This window comes from Meriones unguiculatus, chromosome 21 (assembly GCF_030254825.1).
Source record: "Meriones unguiculatus strain TT.TT164.6M chromosome 21, Bangor_MerUng_6.1, whole genome shotgun sequence".
In the NCBI taxonomy this organism is placed as follows: Eukaryota; Metazoa; Chordata; class Mammalia; order Rodentia; family Muridae; genus Meriones; species Meriones unguiculatus.
This window is the reverse complement of record NC_083368.1, coordinates 38081755-38108241: the sequence shown is the minus strand read 5'-3', so window position 1 is coordinate 38108241 and position 26487 is coordinate 38081755. Positions and strand designations below refer to the sequence as shown.

At 41.0% G+C, this 26487-nt stretch overlaps 1 protein-coding gene and 1 long non-coding RNA gene across 2 annotated transcripts in view; one reads left to right on the top strand and one right to left on the bottom strand.

The window, feature by feature from the left end:
• Positions 1-26487, top strand: part of Col28a1 (collagen type XXVIII alpha 1 chain) — a 152703-nt gene that overhangs the window by 83124 nt on the left and 43092 nt on the right. The window contains exons 25-28 of the mRNA XM_021647616.2: positions 1053-1121; positions 1547-1615; positions 12878-12946; positions 16083-16151. Coding sequence (XP_021503291.1) covers positions 1053-1121; positions 1547-1615; positions 12878-12946; positions 16083-16151 — 276 coding nt within the window. The remainder of the gene's footprint in view (positions 1-1052; positions 1122-1546; positions 1616-12877; positions 12947-16082; positions 16152-26487) is intronic.
• On the bottom strand, positions 14261-21601 carry LOC132649684 (uncharacterized). Its single transcript, XR_009588168.1, has 3 exons — positions 21471-21601; positions 18620-18660; positions 14261-14552 (listed from the first exon to the last, which is right to left on the bottom strand). It is a non-coding gene; the product is annotated as an uncharacterized LOC132649684 (long non-coding RNA).

The following is a 26487-nucleotide window of genomic DNA, read 5'->3' as shown; positions in this document are numbered from 1 at the left end:
AGAGTTCGCTTGTGTGTTAGAAAAACCTCTGAAGCTACCCTTTGCTTTTCCATTCCTAAAATACAAAAATTGGGCTGTTACCAGAGTTTCCATCTAATGTAAAAAAAAAAGTAATAATCTGTTAAAATAATATAAAGCACAAACAGCCTTCCATCAAAGCAGGGAATGCGTAGGGACAAAGGCTGTTAGCTAATCACAGTAACAAAATGATGTGGTGTGTTGCAAAACAAAACAAAACACAAAAAAAAAACAAAGCAAACAACAACAAAAAAGCCTTTTAAAATACATGTTTAGTAAGTCTTTGAAATTAATACATCTTCTAAAAGATTCTTCAAGTTCTTTCCCTTTCTCTGCTCCCATTTTACTTTACTTAAAAATTTCTTGGGTTTTTATTTGTAAGAGGGTTACTTGTTTAGTAACATGCTGTTGTCAAAAGGACAATAATCATCTCTTTCTGGTCTCTGTTTAGGAGGTGAATGGCTGCTAGTAAAAGTCCCGGTATCCAAGGTTAACAACCCATAGTGAGGAGCCTATCCCTTGGGAACTTAATCTGTTTGAATCTCCATTTGCGTGATTCAATCCTCTGAAATTCAGGCAGACAGAAGAACACAAAAGATGTAACTCAGTATGGCAGGCTTTGTATTTGACAGTCTACACTCAAAATCTGTTATATTGTCTTTTTTCCTCCTCCCACACAGTGCTATCTAAATTTTCTCAAATTTATATTTCCCCCTGATTTATGGTGCAATAAGTGTTTGCACATTCTTTGAATTAAAATATTAGCAGCACTGTTTTTCAGTTCCTGTGCCCCCTGTTTCCTATAGAAGTCTTTGTAATGTTCGTACATTCCTTCATTTCACACCACACATCTTGGTGACCTCAAATGACGGACTACTGAGGAAATAAGCAGTTGATGAATGTGGTAGGATATTTTCCTAGAGTCTCCTTTGCCCCATCAAATCCATCATGGTTTTATTGAATCAGTGTTTAGCTTAAGCTCTGCTAGGTGTTTCATGTTTTAGTACTATCACTTGGAACTGAAATTTTTGCAGGGTGCCCAGGGTCCTCGGGGACCAGTGGGAGCTCCAGGACTCAAAGGTGATGGCTATCCTGGTGTGGCTGTAAGTGCGATTGTCTTTCCTTTTTCATATAATTTTAAATGTACGCATATTAAGATAGGTTTGGTCTATAGTATGGTGATTTAACACACACACACACACACACACACACACACACATATAAAACAATATAACATAATAATCAAATTGTGATTCATTAGCGTTTCTGTTTCCTTAAACATTTATCATTTCTCTGTGTTGGGTACCTTTGAACTCATAGTTCCTTATAAAATACACAGCCAGCTGTAGCAATGGTGAAACCTTCCCTCTCTCCCTCCTTTTCTCCTTTCCTCCCTTTCACCTTTCTCTCCCTGCTCTCTTCTTTTTCTTTCTTTACCTCTCTTCCTTTTCTTCCCCCCCTCCCTCCACCTTTCTGGGCATTGCGTATTCCAAGGATGCTTATTCCCTCTCATATTCCGCCACCTTAGGGACCTCGAGGATTGCCGGGACCCCCTGGACCAATGGGCTTGCGTGGTGTGGGAGACACTGGAGCAAAGGTAGGATTTTTAAAGTCCGCAACTACACTAGTTCCTAAGAAAATACAGGTGACGTTGGTGACACACTGAAAAAATAGGGATGTATGAAATAATTGATAAATTATTCGCGCTTACTCATGGGTCTCCTGAGGAACGTGACCATGAATTATGTTGATTGACTTCATGGCCCTTGAACAGACTTTTTGTAGCAGCGCTCACACTTCATTGCTCCTTTCTCTGTCTATACCAACGTCTGGGTTCAGTTTAGACCTCCCCTCTCTCCTTTCAGCCTATCCCACAGCTGTATCCCTAATTTCATGATGATGTCACCTGTGTCTCCAGCTTTCTTCCTTATGCTCACTTCTCAATGATCTAATTTTTTCTTATTATTCTTATTATAATCATTCTATAAGAATGGTTTCTAATAGACATTTTTAATCTAACATTCAAACCAGTATCCCTGATTCTTACCACGTGGTGCTGTAAAAGGCAGTACTGCCCAGCCCAAGAACTAAGTTATTCTTGGTCCTTTCTTTCCCACCATCTTCCTCCAAGTCCTGCCCTTTGCTTCATTCTGGCAGTTTCATGTGCACAATGAACCTGCAGTCTGGATCATTTTCTTCTGCAGCTTCCTTTAGGCAAACTACCACCCTGCCTGGGTACTCAGAGGGCCTCTTCACTGAGTTCCCCTCCCCTCCTCCCCGCCGCTTCCAAATCTGCTCTCTTATAATTTAGCAGGTTAGGTGGATTTTTAAAACCATAAATCAGAGAAAAAGTCATTCCTCTTTAGAAGTTCTCTGGTGGCTTCTCTGGACTTAGAATGAAACCCAGCAATACTCCCAGGCCTTTGAGGCCCTTATGACCCAATATGGCCTCTGTTCATTTCTCCCTTACCCCAACATCCAGTCACCCCGGGCTGCCATCCTTGAATCTCGCTTATGCTTTCAGGTCATAGAGCGGCAAGGATGGCCGTATCCTAAGGTCTCACTTGGCTGAAGATTTCTCCCAGGTCTCCCTTAAGGAACAGCATCACCACTGCCCTTTGGCACGTGTTTCACTTGCAGACCGAATCAGTCTTTGGGATCATTATGCTTATTGGTCACCAGTGGTGCTCTGTGGGGTCCATGAGATGCAAGGTTTCTTGGAGGCAAGCTCTCTGTAGTCTCTGCTAACCTCTTGACTCCAGAATGGTGTCATCACCCAGCCCTGAAATCTAATGAATAATGGGAAGCAAGTGAATGATCAGTGTTTTTATGGAAACTTTTTTAACCACTCAACTACTCACTTAGGTCTCTTGTGCTTCTAGGCCATTACAGAAAGATGTCATACACACTTACTGCTAATTGTTCCCCTCTTGTTGCTTCTGCTACAGCACTTAGAAGTGAGAATGTTTATGCACTGCTCTCTAGAGAACCCTGGTGCCCTTTTCTCCTGCCTGACCCAAGGAGAACGAAAGACTAAAGACCCCATAGCAAAGCCCATCATCCGTAACAGAGATTTCTACCTCTGCCCCAGTGGTAATTCTTGGGGGTAATCGTAGGAACACCAGTGAGCAGCTTAGCTGACAGTGCCTCATAAATGATTTATGTAGGAGTTGAGATGTGCTGGTCTAAGTTCAGGTCCCTGAATAAGCAAAACTCAGATCCTCAAATCAACCCTAATGTCACCAGCAAACCGTACTGTATTCAACTATTAAGTCATTTTTCTTTCACACATAGCATCTATCAAAATGTTATATTTTAATAAAGTAGAGAGATTTGGTATATAAATATCATCACTTCCTGCTTCAAATGAAACACTGGTAAACTCTTTTGTTATTATACTAAATATTTCCCTACAGGAAGCAGAAGCTTACTTCTGTTAAGATATGAAACAAAATATGTTAAAATTATACTTGGCTGTGTTTGTGCTGCAATGGAAGCATATGGCCATTTATATTTTCAAAGAGTATCTGGTTATGAATATTTATATAAGTATTATATTAAGTTATTATGTTACAGCTTTGTATTTAGTATTAATAACATAGATAAAGAACATTTAAAATTTAATCCTTATGAATATTCTCTGTCAGATTATTTAATATGCAGACTAAGGTATTTTCTTAGTGATTTTGCATATCATATTCCTGAAAAATATTCTTGTACTTACTTTCATATTTTTCATTATTTTTGGCAAAAATGCCAAGGAAAGTATTCTTTCTTGCAAAATTTTACTCTACCCTTTTGATTTTTAGAAGTAGCAAATGTATTTTCAAAAGGCATGCTGTGAGTGAAACTCATACTTGGCCTCCAACTTGCTTCCAGAAGCAGAGGCTAGGGCAAGAACATACCCAGGATCTGTTTCTGTTCATCTGCCTCCCTCTGAGTTGCCTTTTCCCTCTCTGCTTTGCCTCCTGTCTCTTCCTGTGCAAAATGTATTAGCCAAAGGGCTGTAGCTCAGAAGAAGATATCAGGAGCAAGAGCTAGTCTTAGGATCCAAGAAACTTTCAGTGATAGATTTGAAAATAAAGGAAAATTTGGAAGCAAACACTAGCTTAAAAATAACTTTCAAAATCATCTCTGTTTTAGGTAGAGGCCCTAAGTCTTCATCTGGCCTTCTCTTCTGAAGAACACTATGGAAGCATGCACATGCACAAACATAGACACAGACATAAATGAGGAAAGTAAGAGAGATACTTTGAAAAAGTCCATTTTGAATTAGTTCTGTCCTTCTGATAAACTAGGGATCAAATCAGTACAAATATGTCAGTGACAGATAACAAAAGCCTGATACCCAAAAATATGACAAATCTTTCTGTTATTTTGAGTTAAAATGACAGAGAAACTGTAAGTATCTAGAAGTATGTGTGTGTCCACATTTATATCCTGATATGTTTTTAATTTAAACTCTGTGTAGTCACCTTAAAACCTTGGCCTCAAGGCATCAACTTGCGAAACAAATGTGTTTTGAAATGAGGAAACTATTAAGGTTGATGATTAATTTATGATGGCTTATGTGATACTTAGTTAAGGTCACATATGTTTAACATATGACACAAACACTGGAATGAAAGCTTCTATGTTTTCAGGCATATAAAAAGCAATGCCTGGCATCTAGCACCTTGTGGCACTCTAGATTATCCCTGGTGGAAAATGTTTATAGACCATCAACTTTTGGCAAGCATTTCTGAGCTATTTCAAAATTCTCATGAAAAAATTTCAAGACCAAGAATAGATGTAGGTTTGGAAATCCACCTGGGAAACACACTCTAGGAAAGGACCAGAGCACTTGGTCTCTGGCTGGTTGGAAAGAGCTCATTTAGTGTCCTGACATCCATACCACCGGACCCCTGATGGAAGTTATCCTGAGACACCCCACCCATCCCTGCCTGTGCCCCTCTACAGGAGCCCCGAGAATAAAGGGAAGCCTGTGATTTAGAGACAATTTCACTTACACTCAGCTTCCATTTAGGAGCTGAAGCTAAATAATTTCCCTTAAGTCTTTACCTAAAAAGCCCAAAGGGGCCTGTAAGCTGACCCTCAGATAAGCTCCAGTCTTGAAGTTTTGTTTCTGGCATCTTATTGAAATAGAATACTGGCATGGCTCTCTGAGTTCCTCAAGGGCAAATTCATCTTGCTTGATCCTTTTCGTTCTGCTAAAAAGCCAAGGTCTTATGTAAACCTGTAGAATGGTTTCATGTAGACCAGTCCTTTAAGCTAACCTAGATATGGGAACATTGAAAGGGTTACTTAGCTATCAAGTGGTAGAAATATGTGGGCAGAGGATTGTTGGGTTGTAATTGTTCTTTGAATTATAATAAATGATTATAAATAGTATTTATTTCCTAGAATACTGCATTTTGAATAATTCCCCCATTTTACAGAGGAGGACATTAATGATCAGAGATTGAACAACTTGTAAACATTAAGCATAAATGTTTTGTGTATGAGAATGAAACTATGAATCTGATGAGTGACAAATTGAATGAATGAGTAAGTTAGAAAGACAAAATGACTTTCCTGTCCTGGTGCTCAGCCTACAATGCTATCCATCTTTGAATTGTCTGATGCTATTGGATTACTTTTTTTTCTAAAGAGAAGCACAAACACAATCCAAAAAGAGTTAAACATTATCCCCAAATTAAATATTGAGTATTATAAAAAAAAATCCTTTATTTGACAAAAGTGACCCATAGGAATAAATTAAAACGCAAGTCTATGTGAAATTCCACTGAGTACCATTATTCTAAAAATGTTCCCAGCTTCTGAATTGCTTCTCTGTTCTCTGCAATGGCTCACATATGTGCATGCTACCACTAAGTCCTGGCAGAATAGAGGACCAATTCACACAGAGATGCATTAGGAATCTGGCTGGGGCTGCCATCAGCAGATGTGAACTGGACAAGGAACTCCATTTTGAGCAGGCCAGACAAGAAGAGCCAGTCAAGCATGCAGGCCTAGGGATAACAATATTAAGAATTCATGATTCCAAAGTGGACTAGAAGCTCACCTCTCTGTGGTAGACCCCAAATTTGGAGGAGGCAAAGAAGAGGGGTAAGGGTGTGAATCTGTGAGAGGTTGGGAAGTGTATATGATCAAGATAGATTGCAACAAAATTCTCAAAGAATTAATAAAATTATATTTAAATTGATAGGGAATGGGATAAAGTTCAAAATACTAATATGTAAAGCCAGAAACATGTGAGGTTGAAAATTAGGGTGTTTTACCTGTAGGTTTCTGAAAAGATCAAATTCAGAACCCAGGAAGTTTGATGAGCTAATTTTTCAAAGCAGTTCCTTGAATCAGGTCTGTGTGAAAGCTGAGCTCACTCCAAACTGCCCACTACTTTAAATACTGCTTTTCTCTCTGCTTGCTGTTTTCTGGGGATGGATTTGGCTTTCCTGGAGTACACAGATACTTCTCTACAGCCTTGATGACAAACACTAAACCCTGAACATTCATGACTCACATCGCCATGAATGTATTTTGTATTTTTAGTAATGCATATTGGAGGAACTTCCTCCTGGTGAAAAGGTGAATATGTAAACTAAGAGCCTATTCTTTCCTTTTTAGGGGCACCATTGTTGCCCTTATTTGCATGGTTTTGAACTCTACTAAGAAGGACTTTCCCTTTCTAGGGAGATTCCTGGCACAAGGCAATCGTGTGCTCAGCTTCAGTGAGCTGATTTTGAGAAAAGGAGGAAATTACCAACAAACCTCAGAGTTCTACAGCAAGATTTAAAGTCATCCAGCACTAAGAGATGCACAAGGGTGAATATTAGTGGTAGAGGGGCTGAAATTTAAAGCCGGGAAGAAAGGAAATGTGATAGCAGCTTGGATGCTGTGTGTTCTAGTTGCCTCTCAGTTGCCTCTGTATTCTCACGAAGAGATGCCAGTAACTGTTTCCCTGGTGGTATAACAGCCATCAGTGAGACATGACAGAGGGATGTGGCAAGCATTGGTCAGTCAACTGTTTGCAGGACCATTATCTAGATGTCTGTATAAAGCCTCTGAAGTTTCCATTGACATTCTGACAACATGTGGGTATGGTGCTAAAGAGTTATCCACCACGGCACTTGCTGACACTGCCCATGATGCTTATGTTTGTGAAGACATCATAGCCACATCTTAATTTCACTTAGAACCTAGACCAAGAGAGACATGAAGCAGATGCTAATCATTGCTTTGACTTCTCTTTCCTTATTTTAAAACTCAACCTTTCCTTGGCTGCATCATTTAGTGGGCTCTTCAGGGGGTGGTTTCTTGAATAATTCTCAAGACTGATGTTTTCCATGGTGAATTTAATTTAGTTTTTGCTATCCCCAAACTGGAAAAGAGTGAGACCACTGACTGAACAACTGTAAATTGCTTTCATAGGCCTCTCAAAAAATGTCAGGTGTTTCACTGACAAAAACAAAGGAAGGGAAGATCAGTAAAGCCTAGTGTGGGTCTGTGTAAGTCAGTCTCATGGTTTAATTATTTTCTAAATTATTTCATCTAAGTCTTATAAAATATAAGAGGCACAACAACAGGTCATTTCTTCATCATTGCTGTCTCAGGACCTTTGCCATTTGTTAGCTCCACAACCTCAGCAGGTCATTTAGTCCCCTCCTCTGTGATCTCTACAAGGTTATCCTGAGAGAGGCATGGAGTGCTACACCTAAGGCATTTTAATGAATTTTAACATGAAAACATTCTACTTTGCAGCCATCATAGCATGCATCACTCTACCAAATCAAGGACATTGTAGGCTGAATGAAAAGAGATACAAAGGACTTGTCTAGATAGGTGGTGCAGGATTAGATCATTGCAAAGTTTGGAATAGACGACAGAAACAAGGAATGATAGTGAAGGAAGAGAGAATAGCAAGGAAGGCTTAGGCAGCTGGGCACTTAGGCAGGTAACGTGAGCCTTTTATAACCCGGGAAGAGTTTTTATAACTCAGGGTATTTTGTTGGTTGTTTATTTTTCTCTCCTTGAAAAATGTGTCTGACCTGATATAGGAAAAAGACTTTTTATAGCCACAGAGCTATGGTCTCTGCATTAAGTAGCAGCTGGAAGAAAGTCACTGGAGACAGTTACCCTTTTACATCTGGTTTTAACAGACACAAAATGAGAGATGGGCTCTGAGACTCATGCCTGGCTTTGAATTTCTCCAAGCTATATAGCTTTGGGCATCTCACATGTTCTCTGAAGCCTCAGTTTCCTCATCTATCAAATGTAGTAAGTTGATGCTCATAGGAGTATTAAGATAATGACTGAAATTACTTGCTGCATAACAAGCTTCACACATGTTCATTATATTCATAAGAACATTTTTATTGTAAGCTACAGCAAAGATTTTCTGATGTGGGGGAAAGGCATGTGGGAGTAGCTGATGAATCTTTTCTCCTTCCTTATGTAAATGGAGAAAAATGGAAGTTGTAGTGTATTTTGCTACCACCATTATAAGAGCTTGCCTGGTTTCAAAGGAGTCAAAATTAAACCACTCTGCAAGGTTATGGTAGCTAAAACCGTCACTGGATCATGGGACAAGGTCTGTGGTCAGTCCTAAACTAGCTACTCCAGGGAAAATGGCAGGGATAGCTCCCATCTAGAGTCTCTTTTGTGGGCAACGGGAAGGGGGAGGCCAGCTAACCAGTTCTTTTCTTGAGGGAGAGGAGGAAATAATTGTAGAGCCTGGAAATGCAATGTTGGTGACGTGGTTCCCAATAGAAACTCCAGAATTTACTCTTTTGTTCATTGTCTCCTAGTACAAGGGCTCCCTCTGCAGGCTTTATCACCCTCCATCGCAGCAAGGCCCGTCAAATACATTATTAGAGGGTGCCACTCTGTCTCACCAATTCTGTGTTGTGGCAGAAGCCATGCTGTTGAGTGGCATGAGACTCAGGCACACTCCTCTTTCTTTCATGCCCGAGCTGTCATGGTTTAATGGGGACTCATGGCCCAATAGACAAGAGACATGACACATTTATAATACATACTGTTCACCAACACGGTGAGATGCCATCTCTCTATATTTGTAGGTCATCGAATTGTTGATGCTGCTGTCTATAGAAAGTATCACACACACACACACACACACACACACACACACACACACACACGTCTCAATATAATCAGTACTAGCTAAGTAGTACTTTTAACAAAAGCCAAAAGGAAAATAACACGAGTAAATAGTGGCATGTTGAGTTTTCTTTTCTCCAAGAGTGAGATTTAAAAAAACAAAGCAAAACAAAACAAAACAAAAAACTATGTCTTTGTTTCTATCCCTTTAAAAAATCGTATGACAGCTGGGCGCAATGGTGCACACCTCTAATCCCAGCACTCAGGGAGGCAGAGCCAGGTGGATCTCTGTGAGCTCAAGGTCATTCTGATCTACAAAGCCAAGGATACACAGAGAAACCCTGTCTCAAAGAGACAAAAACAAAACAATACAAATATATATACATACACCTATATGATGTGTGGCATATGACAAGAATGCACGAAACATGAAAATTTTACCTGTGACACTCATCTTCTACTTGTGCGCCTCTCTCCGGCAGGCGTTTAAAATCATTTAAATTTTGTATTCTTTTCCTCCAACATTGCAACAATACTGACTCTCCGTGGTAATATTTTCTCGGATATTGTTCATGAATTTGAGAAAACGTTATTTTGAAGCCACTTATTGTAATCACTATTAAGCCTATAAGAAAGCCACCTGATACAAGCTTTCACATACTGATTAGGCTTCGTCAATTATCAGTATGCTGTCTGTCTTGTCTCATCTGTATTCCTTACTTCTCTCTCCACTGCGTTTCCCTGAAATAATCCCTAGATATCATCCACATACACATTTGATATTTATCCCTCAAATAAAAGAATTTCTTTTCAAAACATAACTACAGAACCACTATAAAGACCTAAACACATAGCAATATTTTTTTTTACTATAGCAAATATCTACTTCTCAAATCTTGCAGTTTGCCTCATGAATTTTTTATAGTTGTTTTGTTCAAATAAATTGGTTCTGAGTGATGTCCCCACACTGTATTTGATGGAGGCATCGATCACGTCTCTTGAAATCAGTTTATTCCCCCTTCATCGAATATTTGTACTTCCTTCATGACTATACTGTTTGGGCTTGAGGCTTTGCTGAAGCTCTCCTCACAGCAGTGGCTCATGGGTTTCTCTTCCTGTTTTGTAAGCTGGCAGATCTAGCTACCTATTCAGAGTCATGTCCACTCTCTTCAGCCATATTATTCACAGGTCAGGATGTATGCTCCACAGAGGAGGCACACGGTGTCCAGCTACCTCAGGTTTAATCTGTTTACCATATCCTGAAAAGATGGAGGTGATCAGCAATCCAGGAAAGGAAGCCATCGTATCTGCTTGATAGCATATTTAGTGATTCTAAGTAAATATCTATACAGCTCTGTTTACTGGTATTCTCTTTTGCTGGGGGGATTAAAACCCTGACAGATAATAGCCCTGAAGTGGCAGAGAGATAGATCACTCAGGTGTCTCCAGAGGCCCTCACACAATACTGACACTTCTTTATGGGCACAGACACTTTCAAGAAAGGAGAAATCATAGAAATGTGTCTGACAGAGGGTGTTCATGCTCTCTGCATGAAGCTCTTTATGTGAGGTTGATCCTTAAAGTTGTGAGGAACTTGAAGTCGCTCGGGGCCGGCAGTCACTAGGAGGGAGGTAATTAGTCCCTCAAAAGCACACAAGCGCAGGCTGGCAGAGAAGGAGCTGTGCCGTGTGCACCTTTTCTGAGAAAACTCGAACAAATGTCTACTCATCCCAGGAAGAGCACAATGACAGAAATAAAGAAATAATTCCACTCAAGTACAGTTTGGAGCACCAATGAGTTTAACAGGGATCAAACTTACAGGAGTATGAATGAAGAGTTATTTACAAGAACTTGGGCAACTGTGGGTCTCTACACCACTGAAGATAAGAAAAAATATCTTTCTCTCATCAACCATGTCTATAAATACTTGGGAAAGGTGAGGAGAATTGAACCAGAAAAAAAAAAAGTGAGCTATAAAGTTACCCAATTTATTTTATATCTTGAAGCATTTTAGAAAGATAAAGATCTTGGGATATACAGGTCCAAAGTCTGATTTGAATTTTCTTAAAAAAAAAAAAAAGAAGTTTAAAAATTGAATTTGTATGCATGGCGTTTTGCCTGCAAGTATGCTTGTGCACCTTATGTTTACCTGGTGCTTCTAGAGGCCAAAAAGGGTGTCAAACCCTCTGGAGCAGAAGTTACAGGCTTCTGTGAGCTGCTCTGCCACAGCTGGAAACTAAACCTGGGTCCTCTGGAAGACCATTGAGTGCCTTAACTGCCCCTCCATTCGGGTATACAGTCCAGCGATTTTCTTTTTTATAGTGAAGTTTACCAAGGAGTAGTCTTTACAGATAATTTTTTAGAAGATCTCCTTACCCCTCCGCCCAGAATCCCTCATGCCTATTTATAATCAATTCATCTTCTTAATCCTGGCCTCGGGCAACTACTAGTCTATTTCTGTTCTTAGAGATTTATATTCTTCTGGACATTCCATGAATGGGATCCTGCAGTATGTCAGTGTCAGTCACCAAGAGCAATGCTTTTGAGGTGCATCGTATTATGGCATGAATCCATAGTTTGTTTCTTGCAGGATTTCCTTTCTACTCATTCTCCAGATGATAGGCGTTGGATGCTCTCTGGGTTTAAGCTTTCATAAATAATTCTCCTGAGGACCCTCATGTGCTGGAATTTGGGTGTTATGTGCTCTTATTTTCCCTTGGATGTGTGATTAGCAATGAAGTCACTGGGTTGGGTGGTAAATATGTATTGGATTTTTAAAGAAACTGCCAAACTGTTTTTCCAAGGGGTTATAACAGCTCTCCAAGGTCACTGCTTCTCTGCTGCCCTGAGCCCAGCCTCTTCTTAGTAGGTAGGCAGACTTGGAAAGCTTTAGTTGTTTCCTGTTTAATTAAAGCAGGTATGTAGTGAGCTGACATTTACTGTGTTCCCTGTGAGAGGCCTTATGACTCACTCTCTTTTTACTTCTATCCCTGTGAAGTGTAGATATTATTTTCCACCTATCTGGTGACTTCACTGAAGTTCAGAAAAATTAGGTAAACATGTCAGCATGGTAACAGGAGATGGTTGTGCGTATTAAGTGATGTCAACCCTGAACAACCCTAACATTGTCTCGGCATTATCCTAACATACCCGAGTATTGAAGGATAGGGAGGGGTATATTTGTGTCTTCTTAACATTGCCACCTCAGAAAGACCAGCCTTAACATGCTACCCCCTGGAGAAACAGAAAGAATGCTGTAGGATTTACCCTGTGCTCATAATCACTCTTGTGGCCCAAGGATCCCAGAGTTGACGCCAAGTCAAGCATTACAGTTTCAATTGCTGAAATAACAGAGGCAGCTCATCCAGGATGTGGACAGAGCTCGTTATGGCCACTTTTTATCCTCACATTTCCTTTCCTCCTCTGTTCAAAAACACAATGATTACTTTTCCAAATTCTACAGAAGCAAGCTCTGAATGAAGCGCACACTGCCAGAAAGTTAATTAACTGGATTGATTTGAAATGGAACCTTTATCAGGAAAGAGCATGAGAAGAAAGTAACAAGAGCACATAATGTTGAAACAGCAGGTGAAAGGGGCTCAAATGAATATCATAGTGTCATTCAAGGAACTTGAAAATTTGTAAATATTCTTTGAAAATGTATATTTAATGTGAAAAGTTATATGCTATAAGGTTTTTTCTTTTAATTGCTAACTTGTCATTCATTATGTCTTTTCAGGGAGAGCCAGGGGTCAGAGGCCCTCCAGGTCCCTCTGGGCCTCGAGGCATTGGAATCCAAGGACCAAAGGTGAGTCCTTGGGTCTCTGATGTGTTCAAGCATCAGGTGCCATTAGGAAATTCCTCATTGGAAAACCCTGAACAAGAAGTGCTCCAAATTTAGAAACTTTTGAGCCCAACATGACCACAAGTGGCAAGTCCATAACTGATGCCATGGAATGCATGACAGTCAAATCCTGATCCTTTGGGCTTCTGTCCAAGGTGCATGAGGAACGTAAATACACTCTGTGTTTAAATATGTATCCCATCTCCAGAGGAAGTCATTATGTATAAACAACTCATTATATACAAACAAAATGTGTAAAGACTCAATTTGGAAACACTTGTCATCCCAAGCATTTCTGAGATGGGACAGCCAAGCCTAATGCCATCTCACTGAACAACTCCTTCATATGAAGCCTCCATTTTATTGTTGGCTTAGTTTTTTTTCTGGATTATTGATGAAGCCCTTTTTTTTTTATGTCAAGTGAGCTGCAGTATCTTTAAAACATTTGCTTCTCTTGCAAAGTCAGAACACCTGTCAACTTCTCTGACCATAGTTGCAAAGTGTTCTAAATATTTCTGGCTTTCTCAGGAACTGTGCTAGTTCTCCATGAAATCACAGCCAGACATGGTGGTATAAACCTCCAATCCCAGCACTTGGGAGGCAGAGACAGAAATATTACAAACTCAAGGCTTACCTTTAGTAAATAACAGGTTTGAGTGCAGCCAGAGCTACAAATAGACACCCTGCCTTAAAAGAAACACACACACACACACACACACACACACACACACACACATCTTTGGCCAGAGGTGTTTCCAGTGGCCTTTTAACAGGTCACTGACTAGTATATGTACTGTACAGTATGTCTTCAGCCTCTCCGTCAGACCTTGGTGCAAAAGTGAAGCTTCATTGTGCCCATCGCTTCTGTTGCTTCTTTCAGGGCCCTCTGCAGCCTTTGTTTCTATGTAGCAATTGCGTATCTTCTCTAGCTTGGTACTTATCAATTCTTTAGTTCTTGAGATCCAGTGTTTCTCACTGAGGGGAATTTTGTCCTTCCCTCTGGAGCTCCCAGGAGCACTTCCAACAGTATCACACTAGAGACATGTTAGGCTGTTTCAGCTGAATATGACACTGTCATTTACTGGGTAGAATTCAGATGTGCCGTTAAACACAACTCCCAGTGAACCAGACAGCTTTGTCTCCATCAACATGTCAGCAATGCTGAGTGTGGGACACTGCTTTAATTGTTCACTCATTTATTCAAGACATGTAATTTTTTGATTTGCTCAAAAGCGAGTCAAGGAAATTTAAATCATGTTTCTGGGGAAACAGGTGCCAATGAGCCACACACACTACAAATTCAGATTTTCAGATAGGTCTGGTCACACCCCAAGTTCACATGAATTTATTAGAAAAGAGACAGGAAAGACTTCTTAAGGTTTGCTCAGGACCCCAGCCTCACCTGGGTTCTTAATTTATTCATTTCTCTTCCTGGACTTTCATCTGACAGCAGGCTGGTTTTGAAAATCTTGGGTAGCTGTACACAGATGAAGGGGCCCTAGGACACCTGTCACTGTCCATGGAACGTTGCCTCCATTTTTCTTCTCCATTGGCATCCTTATTTTCAGTTCTAAAACATTTTGCAATGAGAAAACATCTTTACAATTTGAGAAAACTAAAGCTTTCTTATAATGACCAGGAAAAACAAACAATCAAACAAACAAACCAAAAAGAAAAAAGGAAAAGAAAACCAAAAAACCCCAAACCCCTGATTTATTTAGTAACTTAATTCCCTGTCCTCAGAGCATATTCTGCTCGGGTTTGGTTTAGGTTCTCTTGAGCTTTACGGTCATGAGGTTATCATACTTGGTGACGTCACCCGTGCCTCAGGTTGCAGGGTGTTTGTAAAGTGTAGCAGTGGCCTGACCACACTTCCTTCAGCACTCATTCCTGTCACTAAATGCCAAATGGCTGCACGAAGGTGCCTGGAGGTCTCCGCAGGGCGGCACATCCTGTTCTCCGATCTGATCCCACCTCAGAAGCCTCTCCTCAGTAAATGAAGACACGCTGAGAAATGCTGAGTTTATTGCTTCACATTTTCTGTCACTAGGCGGGAAGCACCTGCGAGGAGTTGGTGGTGGGTGGAGGGAGTGTGACCAGAATGTATCACATAAATTCTTTTCGATAAAAGAACAGAAAGAGGAAAAATATCTAGCATTGATTTGTTCATGTTTTTGTGAATTCACTACCATGTACCATCATTTTTTAACAACCTTTATTAAAAAACATAAATATACTGACTTTTCTCAGAGGAAAAATTATTGCATCCGATTTTACCAATATCTCCTGTTACTATGTGTGTGTGTTTGTGTGTATATACACATGATTGTTTATGTATATAGAAGCACACATGGTATATTTTTATATATGTGTTCATGTATTTTTGTGTTCATGTGAGCACATATGTGTGTGCTGATGTGTGTATGTGTGTGTGTGAGTGTGCGTAGAGGTCAAAGGACAGCTTCAGATGTTATTCCCCAGAAACTACCTAACGTGCTTTATTGACAGGATCTCTCAATAGCCTTAACTCATCAATTTATGCCAGCAGTTGAGTCCAAGGAATCGGCCTGCCTTTGCCTCCCAGTTCTGAGATTACAAGTGCCCTGATATTTCACGTGGGTGCTGTGGACCATACTCTGGTTCTCACGCACACACGGCAAGCACTTTCTGACCTGAGCCATTCTCCAGCCCTTCCACTGACTCTAACGGTATCCCCAGTGAGCTAGCATTGCATATTAAAAGGGAGCATGTCCTAGGTTGCATAGAATCTGGCATTATTGGCCTTTGGACTTGGTGTGGGCGGCCTCGGATGGCAACAGGTAGATTTACCAAGCAGAAGTCCCTGGCCTCTCCTTCCATTTCCTTCAAGCTGCTCTTCTTCGCCTCCTGGCCTACACTTGGGTTATATGTAAAAGTTTGTTTGTAAGCAATCCACGTGGCCTAAGAATGTCTAGAACAACAACCTTATATGAAATAGGAACTATATGATGGCAGGATGATCCTAGTCAGCTTATGAAAGAATGAAGCCAAGTGATATGTTAACTTTTTCCTCCCCAATCTTTCCATACTTGGTTGTCAATTTCTCTCCCTCTTTTCACAGGGTGATATTGGGCAAAAAGGCTTGCCTGGCCCTCCTGGGCCCCCCGGCTATGGCTCACAAGGAATTAAAGTAAGTAATTATGATTGCGCTTGAACCATTTCTTAAGTTAGTAGGGAATGAGAAGAGCATGTGACTTCGTTACAAAATACAGATTTAATGAGAGTGTCAGAGGTAAAATTGCATCCAGGATTTTGAGATGACATCCAGAAGTCTTGAGAGGGTACAAGGACAGTCTCTGTGTAAATACCAACCATTACACAGTGCTGTTGAAGCACTGGATGGTCTGCTGGTTTGATCATCTCTGGACTCTGGGCTGAACCTGTCAGGCAGTTAAGTTCTTAATCTCCCTTGCAACTTTCTCACCTGCTTCACACGAGGGCTCTCTTTATAGCCCTAGAGATAGGACAGGGGAGGTGGGACATCAGGTGGAGCCCCAGGGATGTGAGAGGGCATGGGGGTTGGGTGGGCAGGGCTTGCAGGGGAAACATTAGTAGCCTCTGGGATAACAACGTTGGTAACCCTGTGTAGAGGATTGGAAGTTAAACTCTGGCAGAGTTTGAGAACTTGCTCAGCCCTCCAGGTGGTTCTCCCAAGTGCCTAGAGTGACCTTTACTGCTCTTGGCCCCAAGCCTTTGTTACTGAAATCCACAGCCAGCTGCTTTCTACTCTCTTCTCACTCAGAAATAATTAGCTTATCTAACAAGTCAGAATTCTCAGTTTCCTTGTATCTAAGCAAAAACAGGATAGCATGCTGTTGATAACATGGGGGCACAGGAAAACAGAATGGAACTCCACATAGTTTATTAACTACTTCACTCTTCTACCGTATCCTTAAAATTCTATGGTTGAAAATGGTAATGTTCTATGGAAGTTTTTGCAAGAATTTTCTGAAGAAATGTGGGGCTGGAGAGTTGGCTTAGTAGTCAGAGCGCTGGCAGCTCTTCCACGGGACCTGGATTCTACCCTCAGCACCCACATAGGGGCTTAGAACTGTCAGTAATCCCAAGCCCAGGGGCTCAGCTGGCCTCTGTGGACACTGCATGCATGTGGTGGCAGAACACCCATTTACGTAAACTAACAATTATTTAAAGATGAGAAAAGAAGAAGAAATGCAAAAACACAAGACCCTGATCTTGTCACCGACGTGAGCTCCGTTCTCATGTGCTATATACCCATCATCTCCACTTCTAAATATGGTGTCAGTTCCCCCCCTCCCTTCTCCTTTCTGGGATTTACTTCCAGTATTCACACCGGAGCACCTTGGCTTGCATTTAATTAATCCTTCTCACTAACCACGTCTTGCCTGGCTTCCAGCCCTTTCTTACACCCTTCGGGTTCTGCTGTGTTCACATCTACCCTGAGTGAAACTAGGTCACAGTACCCTACTTGACATAGATCAAACCCCAAAGCAAACCTGCCACATTCCATATAAAATCCTGTCTGCAGGGAGATACGGGGAATCTTCCTCCACCTGGGGCTGTGACTCCATGTTCTTGTAAGGCTGAGACCCAAAACGCCCTTAGACATGTTGCTTTGCCTGGCTTCCAGCTAGCAGCAGGAAGTCCTTCCCTTAGCACTCCGTCCTCACTTTGCTGACCCATAGTTCAGCCATCTCCACAAGAGGGAGAGAACCCAAACACAGAACTGGCATGTTAAGACTGCACAATAAGTGAAACTTAAGTTTTATGACCATTTTTTTTGACCCAGTTCTCTCACCTTTCTAAAGAATATCTGGGTCAGTGACTCATGCAACTTTTGTTGTTCCAGCCTAAAGGCCTTGAAGGAGATCCACCAACACTGGAGTCTGAAATTCATGCCTTCTTTCTTCTCATGCTTGGGGAAGGTAGACAAAAGGCTGTGATGGCTGAAGAGGTCTGCCCTGGCCTCACTGTGGTGCTGGAATGCTGGCTCATTAGTCAGGCAGTCCATATCATGAGGTGGTGTGACATTCCAGTTGGGAAACCCAAGAAAGAAGCACATAAATGTGCTTTCCCCAAGCTCTTCATTCGCTTTCCTTGTTGAGTCTGTCTCAGGTATATGTGCTCCCTGGAAATCCTTCCTAACTTTAAAGAATTTCTCAAGTAGCTTTGTAGGTTTGTGTACTGGATTCAGCTGTGACTTTTGTTTGTTTGTTTGTTTGTTTCAAGATAGGGTTTCCCTGTGTAGCATGGGCTGCCCTAGATTTGCTTTGTAGGCCTTGAACTCAGAGATCCACCTGCCTCTGCCTCCTAAGTGCTGTGATTACAGATGTATACCACCACTTGCCCAGCTGACTTTTTCCTATACACAAATCTCATTTGTTAAGGAAAGATGTGTGTCTCTGTCACTGGCATCAGTTCTTCACTTAGATTTGGGCAGGTCTGGTCCAGCCCAGCCAGTGGACTTCCCATGTGATTGGGCTGGATTTCAGGGCTAGCAGCCTTATTATCAGTGTTGAAACATTACCTCAGGGACATACTGGGGAACTTGGTAAATGCTTTCTGGCAGAGGCCCCAATGTATGCGGAGATGGCAAATAGTAATTATGGCAGTACTCACACTGTCACCAGGTGAACTGGACCTTCTTGGACATCTAGGGCCTGGAAATGAAGGGAAACTCAGTCAAAGGTGATGGATACTCAACCAACTTGGGCAATGAAATAAAAGACTTTGAATTTGACACTCTACTTCCTGAATATGGCATAGATGCTTTAATTTCCTTGTCTGAACAATATAGACAATAGTATTGTCTTCTAAACTTGCTGTGAGGTATAATTGAAATGAAACACCATAGGAGGAATAATGCACTTATTTGTATGTGATGTATATATATTTATATACACATATATACTATATAACTATATGTCTATATAGTATAAATATATACATATATGCTATATAACTATATGTTAATATATAAACATATAATACATATAAGACAAAATAACATATAATATATTCATATATAAGTTATATAATATATTAATAATATATAACTATATGTTTATAATATATTATTAATTATACAGCAATAATATATAACATATAGTTATATAAATATATAATTTGCAGCTAATCATAATTGCCTCTTCCTGCTTTACTTCCCATTCTGCCAAGTGCACGGCATTTTCTAGGAGAAAGTCTGGAACTCTTTGTTTAAATGATTTAATTCTTTTAAATATAATATATTGGCTCCATTAGTTTACACTAGGCTCCACTGCTTTGCTGACCTCAAAATGTATAATGGCTCGCATAACAGTCCAGTGTGGGTTTGTGGTTAGTGAGCAATTTTCCTGCAGGAAGAGTTTCAGAGAATATTGTCTTTCCCTCCTGGCTTCCCCATTGGTGTTGGCTGGTCTTTCCTATTACTCACTTTCTGCACATATAAAGAGAGGGCAAGGAGGGGACACGCTTGTCTCCTGAACGTTCTGGTCAGGTTTCCCCAAGCTCTTCAAGAGACACATGTTATCTCTTCTCACAATTTTGTTGTTGATGTTGTTGTTACATGGATGCATTACTTGCAAGAGAGGCAGGGAAAGGTAGCTTGACTCTGCACCCAAGGAGAAGAAAAATAACTAAAGGTGTGTTTAGGTACTGCTAGTGACCATAAAACACGATGTAGCCCTTTCCTAGGAAAGATGAAAAAGATAAAGTTGTCACGCTGAAGTATGTTGATGCTTTCAGAAGAAAACAGAAAACATGGATGGTCTCCGTGGCAACTTGAAGGATACCCAGCTATCCGTACCTGTGTGAAGTACAGTACACAGACCGTTAAATACTGAGTTCAGCACCATCATTTCAGTTCTCTCACAAAAGACACAGTAGAGTCTTGATAAATCTTGCTTATTTCAAGCAGTATGTAGAGACTGATGTAGAGGTTTTCTTAGGAGCCAGCTAAGTTACTGTCAGAGGTGGAAGGAAGCTTGCAATGAGGAGTGTAGGACCAAGAGAAGAAAGTACCCACTTGTATCTGCACAATAGCCAGGAGGAGAAGCAGGGGGCTGAGCTTTGGAGGGTGTCAAGAGCTGCCATTAGAGACAGAGCTGGTACAAAGAGCCTCCTGCCAGGAGATAACGAGGAGCCAGTAGTTAGGCCCAGGGGGAACTCAGGGGAGTATGGAGTCTTGAATTACTTGTGAGGCCAGCATGGCTGTGGTATTGGATAGGTTAGCCTAACTTATGGGGCCTAGTGCAGCAGTACCCAGAAAATGAATGGCTACTCCTGCTTGGCATCACTGATTCAGAAACTCAGATCAGAACACAGGATTCTAAACATCTGGATTTCTTGTTTAAAGTTCATGCCATTTATTGGGTGCAGTTCTGTTGGTTTCTACTAATTATGTTGAATGACTATTCCTTCAACCTTCAAGTTGTCGTTTTGGGGAGTATTTATTCTTAATTTTTTTATACATTTTTAAAATTAAAATATGATTACATCAATTTCTCCCTTCCCTTTCCTCCCTCTAGTCCCTTGCTCCAACTTCTTCCATGTCTCCCCCTCTCAAATTAATAGCCTCTTTTTCATTTCACACACACGTGTGTGATGCATGTGTATGTATGTGTTTGCATGAGTATGCATATATATATACATACAATCTGCTGAGTCTACTTGTTTGTATATATGCATATATATACATAGTAAATACACACACACACACACACATTATATCACTAGGGCTGACCACTTTGCAGGGGCTTGTTTCTAGGAGAGGCTAATTCTCCCTCTTCAGCAGCCATTAGTTGCCTATTGTTCCTTGTCAAGGTGTGGGAACTCATGAGATTTTTTTTTCCTCTTCTATGTTAGCATGTCTGTTAATACTGGCATCATTCCAGTCTTGTCCAGTTGGTCATTTCTGTGGGAAACTGTTTCACAGCAGAGTTACTGATATTTGGCTCTTACAATTGTTCTGCCCCATCTTCTGCCATGTTCCCTGAGCCTGTAGGAAAGAGGCTTTCAGATTAGACCCAGATTAAATAATCTGTGTTCTGTGTCCTAAGTATGCAATGTCTTCAGCAACAGGGGCACACCTTTAACCTCTTAGAAGCAACCAATAGCAACAGCTAGAGTCTACATTGTTTTGGGAGTCACTTGGCCTTTAGTACTAAAATTACTTGCTGTGTGAACTTAAAAGTTTTCTTTTTCGCTTTTGAATGCAAATAAGCAACAGTATGAAAAGTAGGGTGGGGGGAAAGCTTCTGATAGTACTGTCACTCATTTAATTTTTATCCATTCCAGAAATTAAGTATAAATAGTAAATGATACAGTCAACAGCACAGTGTAGGTGTGTTTGAGTGTGTGTATGCATGTCCTTGGATACTTACCCTTATGGTTATTTTTTTAATCATACTATAATTCCCCTATACAGAAAGAGAAGTAAAAACCACAGAAGCACCTGCATAATGGTACATACCTATAATCACAGCACTGAAGAGACTGAGGCAGGCGAATTGTTTGAGGACGGCTTCAGTGAACTAGTGAAATCATGACAAACGAAAATCAGGTGACGTTTCAGTGTTGCCACAGTTCAGTAGTTGGAGATTATACCTGCCAAAACACAACTGGCAAGGGAGGTAGGGCCTAAGAGTTGATCCTGGCAATCAAAGTTCACATACCGTATTTTCCCGATGAAGGCACTCCCACATCTTCAAACCAGTAATTACCTTCTGCACTAAACAGAAGATAGTCATACCGACTGCAAGCCAACCCCCAAATACCGACTGTGTGACATTTCGTAAGCCTGCTGAATCAGGGAGTGCTGGTGTTGTTCAGTGGGACTGGCTCTGACCCGCTTGTGGATTTCACTTGCTAGTTCACACTTGCATGTTCGTTTGGGTCAAACACTTTTTATTCTCTCCAGCCAAAGAAGAAAATGGATGACTGACTCTTTTCTTCTTTCCCCTCTCCTCCCTCCTTTTCCCTCCTCTTCTCCCCTTCCAAATTTGAGATTTCATTAGGTGATTTTTTTTTTCCTCTCAACGTTATTTTCCTTTCCTTTCCTCCCTTTTTATTTTTCCTTTTGTAAATGTTAAGATGGTGTCTTATTTAGTCCAGGCTGACCTTGAGCTCCCAAAGTAGCCAAAGGTGGCCTTGAAATTTGAATCCCTCTGTCTCTACCTCCAAGTGCTACAAGTACAGATTTGAAGCACCTGGCCCCACAGTTTCTTTTCTGCAGTGGCCCATTTTGCAGATCAAAGCTAGAATAAAAGCTTTGAGCTCTCACCTTAGTGGGGCCTGAGTTGTTACTGCCAGCCCAGTGTTTTTTGTCTATATACTGTAAACAAGGCTGAGGCACTGACCAGACACCATCCCTAATCTGCTGTTAATCCTACCAGTTGAGAATAAGGCCACTACCATAATTTAAAACCAAAACTGAAGTGAGTTTTGATTAAATACTAGGAAGGAGGATGAGTAAGGGGATGAATTAAATCATGATGATCACAACAGATCTTTTATATGAAAGAGGTTTATTAGCTGGAGGTGAAGAGAGGGAGAGAAGGGAGAGCAGGACATGGTGGGGAGAAAGGGGGGTCTGACAGAGAAAGGGGAGAGGGGGAAGAGAGGCCAAGAGAGGAGAGCAAGAGAAGGACCACATGTCAGGTTGTTCCTTTTAAGAGGCAAAGTAACCACGCCTTCTAGGTGTAACCACCTGGCTGGCGACACATGATGACATCTAGGCAACCCAGAAGCAGGTTTGGTTCCAAAATCCTAACAGGATGTATTTCTGGAAGGTCCGTCTCTGTGTTCTCAGAAACATGAGTCATATTTTGCAGGAACTTAAAAAAGCAAAACCCACAATTCAACACATTACCCATCAGGTCTAATCAGGGGCACAAATACAGCCTCACATACTTCCTGCCTGCTTACGGCCTGCCTACATGCAATCAGGGGCAGATGTAAATCCTGATGTATTTCTTGCCCAGGTACCTCCTGCCCACGTGTAATCAAGCACATCCAGTACAGGTAGGTCAAACAAACTTGCTTAGGGGAGGGAAAACAGAAGCAATAGCCTCCTGCATTTAACGTCGGCCCGGTATGGGCATTTAACTTCGGCCCTCACACTACCATGCTCTTTCCGCTGCAATAACCTTAAAGAAAAGTCAAATCCCAAAGCACTTTTTGTCAAGGCTAATATGACACCCTACTCCAAGGTTTTACAAAACTTCCCAATTCCAAGGGGGGGGGAGTGTAAGTCAAAACAATTTTTGGCTTGTTCATGGAGATAAGCAATTGTACTGAACAATACACACACTGTGCAAATGTTTAAAAAAAGATTTGAAATAATGTCACAAGCTAGAAAATTATATAAAATATCTTACTTGAGCAGATATATATTTAAAAACCCCACCATGCCATAATAGTGTATAATTTATCATGACAATAAGCCAGTGGGAACTACTCTTTTCTCTCCTCTCCCTTCTGCCCACTCATATCTGTCTAATGTGTCAAGAAATTGTACTTGTCTGTTTCATTTTTGTAACATAAAACATCCTTACAAACCCAAATGTAGTGAGTCCATGGATGCATTTCTTTTAGCTGCTGTTACCATCTTCACAGGCCATGAATTTTACTATTAAAAATGTATAAAGGGCATTTACCTTTCTCCTATCATTAATGCCTGGTAGTTATTCATTAGGGTATTATCTTTCCCTCCCCCTTTAGCAAAGTAAGAGGTACTTTACTACTCAGAGCTTAGCGCTCCTAGTGAGGGCCTGAGCCGTGGTATGCTCTCAAAGTTCCATGCGCCCTTTTATTCAAGTAACTAACGCATTCCCAAGGTCACTCGGGGCTGCTCTTCTGCACACTTCCCTGGACCACTCAAAACTTAATTTGCATCTTGACGTTAACACTTGACACTTGAAGATGTGAGGTACATGTAGAGGCCTTCGCTCCCTAGTAACCCAGCACTGGAAGTGAGGAAGCAACTGTTCTTCCCAAGTACAGTGAGCGACCTTTGGGAGCAGCATTACGCTTACTAGAAATCCAGCTGCTGCCTGGGCTGCCTTGGGCCAGGCTGGCCTTGAGCAAGGCTGTACTCCCCCATTTACACACATTTAGAGGAGTGTCAGGATCCGTGGGGTTGGCTTGCTGAAGGCTGTGCTCTGCTGCGCTACAAATGTCTCTGGCCAGCTGGCGAGTAGCCCGCCATCTATGCTAACTTCTACTGTTCTTGCAGACATAAGTTTACAGGTGGGCATTTGAGCCTTAGCACCTTTCTAGGTATGGTTGCTCATGTGAAATACAAATATAGGAGAGAGGAAATGAAGTAAGTTCCAGGTCAAGGTTATTAGAATCTCTAGCAAAGGAGCGGTTGTAATTTTTTCTTTTTTTTTTTTATTAATTACACTTTATTAATTTTGTATCCCCCCATAAGCCTCTCCCTCCTCCCCTCCCAATCCCACCCTCCCTCCCGTTTCTGCATGCATGCCCCTCCAAGTCCACTGATAGGGGAGGTTCTCCTTTCTGATCTTAGTCTATCAGTTCTCGTCAAAAGTGACTGCATTGTCCTCTTCTGTGGCCTGGTAGGGCTGCTCCCCCCTCAGGGGGAGGTGATCAAAGAGCAGGCCAATCAGATTATGTCAGAGGCAGTCCCTCTTCCCATTACTATGTAACCCACTTGGACACTGACCTGCCATGGGCTACATCTGTGCAGGGGTTCTAGGTTATCTCTAGGTCCTTGGTTGGAATATGAGTCTCTGGGAGCGGTTGTAATTTTTAACGAGAACTCATGGCTCAAGCTGCCAGACTGTAAAGATAACCCCCGAAGAATCTTTCCTTCATTTTGCGAAGAATTCTCACCCTTTAATGTTGCTAGGGAGGGAACCACAAGCCACCTTGCAGGAACCAAAGTCCTGAAGCCTCAGGCAAGCTGAGAAGACTTTATTGCAACAGGAAGAAACAGAGGCACTAAAGCCTACCCATGGGAGTCAGAGCAGGAACAAGGAGGAAAAAGAAGAGAAAGAAGGGAGGTTAATTTTTGACAGTCGTTCTTTTCACTTTCCTAGTTTGGAACTTATACAATACTTTCTCCTCCTCTTTCAATATTTACTTTTGATTAAGATATTGACATCTGTCTTATGAAACACTAACAGAACTTTTACCAACTTTGTGGTTTTAACAGTAAGGGAGAAGGCTTGAATCCCTTACCCTACTCCCATACTGTTGTTTCATATCTTAATCAATTTTGACTTCTCAAGACAGGATTTTATTTTTTAAAAAATATTCTCGCTGTTTATTCAGATTGATCTATGCATTTATCATTTCCTTTAGTTCATTTTATACCTCAGATTCTCCCGCCACTTCAACTAGAACTCTGAGTTTCCTTTAAATGCAGGTCTATCAGAACTCTCCGCTCGCCTTTCTTGAAAATGCCTTTCTTCTGTCATCTTAAGGTACATTGTTTTTCTTATAGACCTAGGCATGTAGCTTTTTCTCTCAGCACAAAGAATTTTCTCTGACATTTGGCCTTTGTTATTGTCCTGAAGAAGTCATCCACCTGTCTGTTTCATGGTAATTTGTTCTTTTTCTCTATCTTTTTTTTTTGAGAGTTCCCCCACCCCTTTTATTTAATTTGGTGTTTAGATGTAGATTTGATAGAATTCTTAATTTTTAGACTAATACTTTTTATTATTTTTAGGAAATTCTTTACTATATGGCGCTGGACACATTTTTAGACCTTCCTTACCCTTGGCTCCCTTCACTCATCTCTCTGGAACTTCAGTTGGTTAAACCTTTTTGGACCTATTTGCCTTTTCATATTTTCTGCCTCATCTTTCTAAGCCACAGTGTACTGTGACTAACATTTTTCTAGTTTGCGTTCCAGTTGCCTGGAAAGTCTATTTTTAGCTGCATCAAATCTGTTTAGGGTAAGAATTTACTCTATACTGCTTCCTCACTTAAAACACTTTCATTGTCTGCCTAGAACATTTCTAAGATGAGGAAGTAAACAATCTTAACAACAGGAAGCTATTCTGAGGGGATGCTGTTTCCTATCTGACTTTGCAGCTCTCTGTCTCTCCACCCTACATGATTAGGACGCCGTGTTTTTCATCCTCTTTCTAAAAACAAACTCCTCCTCTTGAGCCGTTGCTCTGTTTCTTCTGCCTTGGCATTTTACAGGACAAGCTCCTTTTCCTCATGTAAGCCTTAGCTGAAGAATGATCTCCATAGCAACACCTTTCCTGACCACACACTCTTCTCTTTACAGAATTCAGAATCATTATATTATCCTGCTTTACTGTTTTTATGACACTATCACCCTCTTAAAATATGTATTTCACTTGTTTCATTTATTAACTATCTTCTCCTTGTAAAAGGAAATCCAAGAGAACAAGGATTTTGTTCCTTTGATCTATGCTTATAGTCTTTCCCCAGCACCTAAAGCAGTGTCCGGTATGTAGCTGGTACCTAATAAATACTTGCTTGATGAA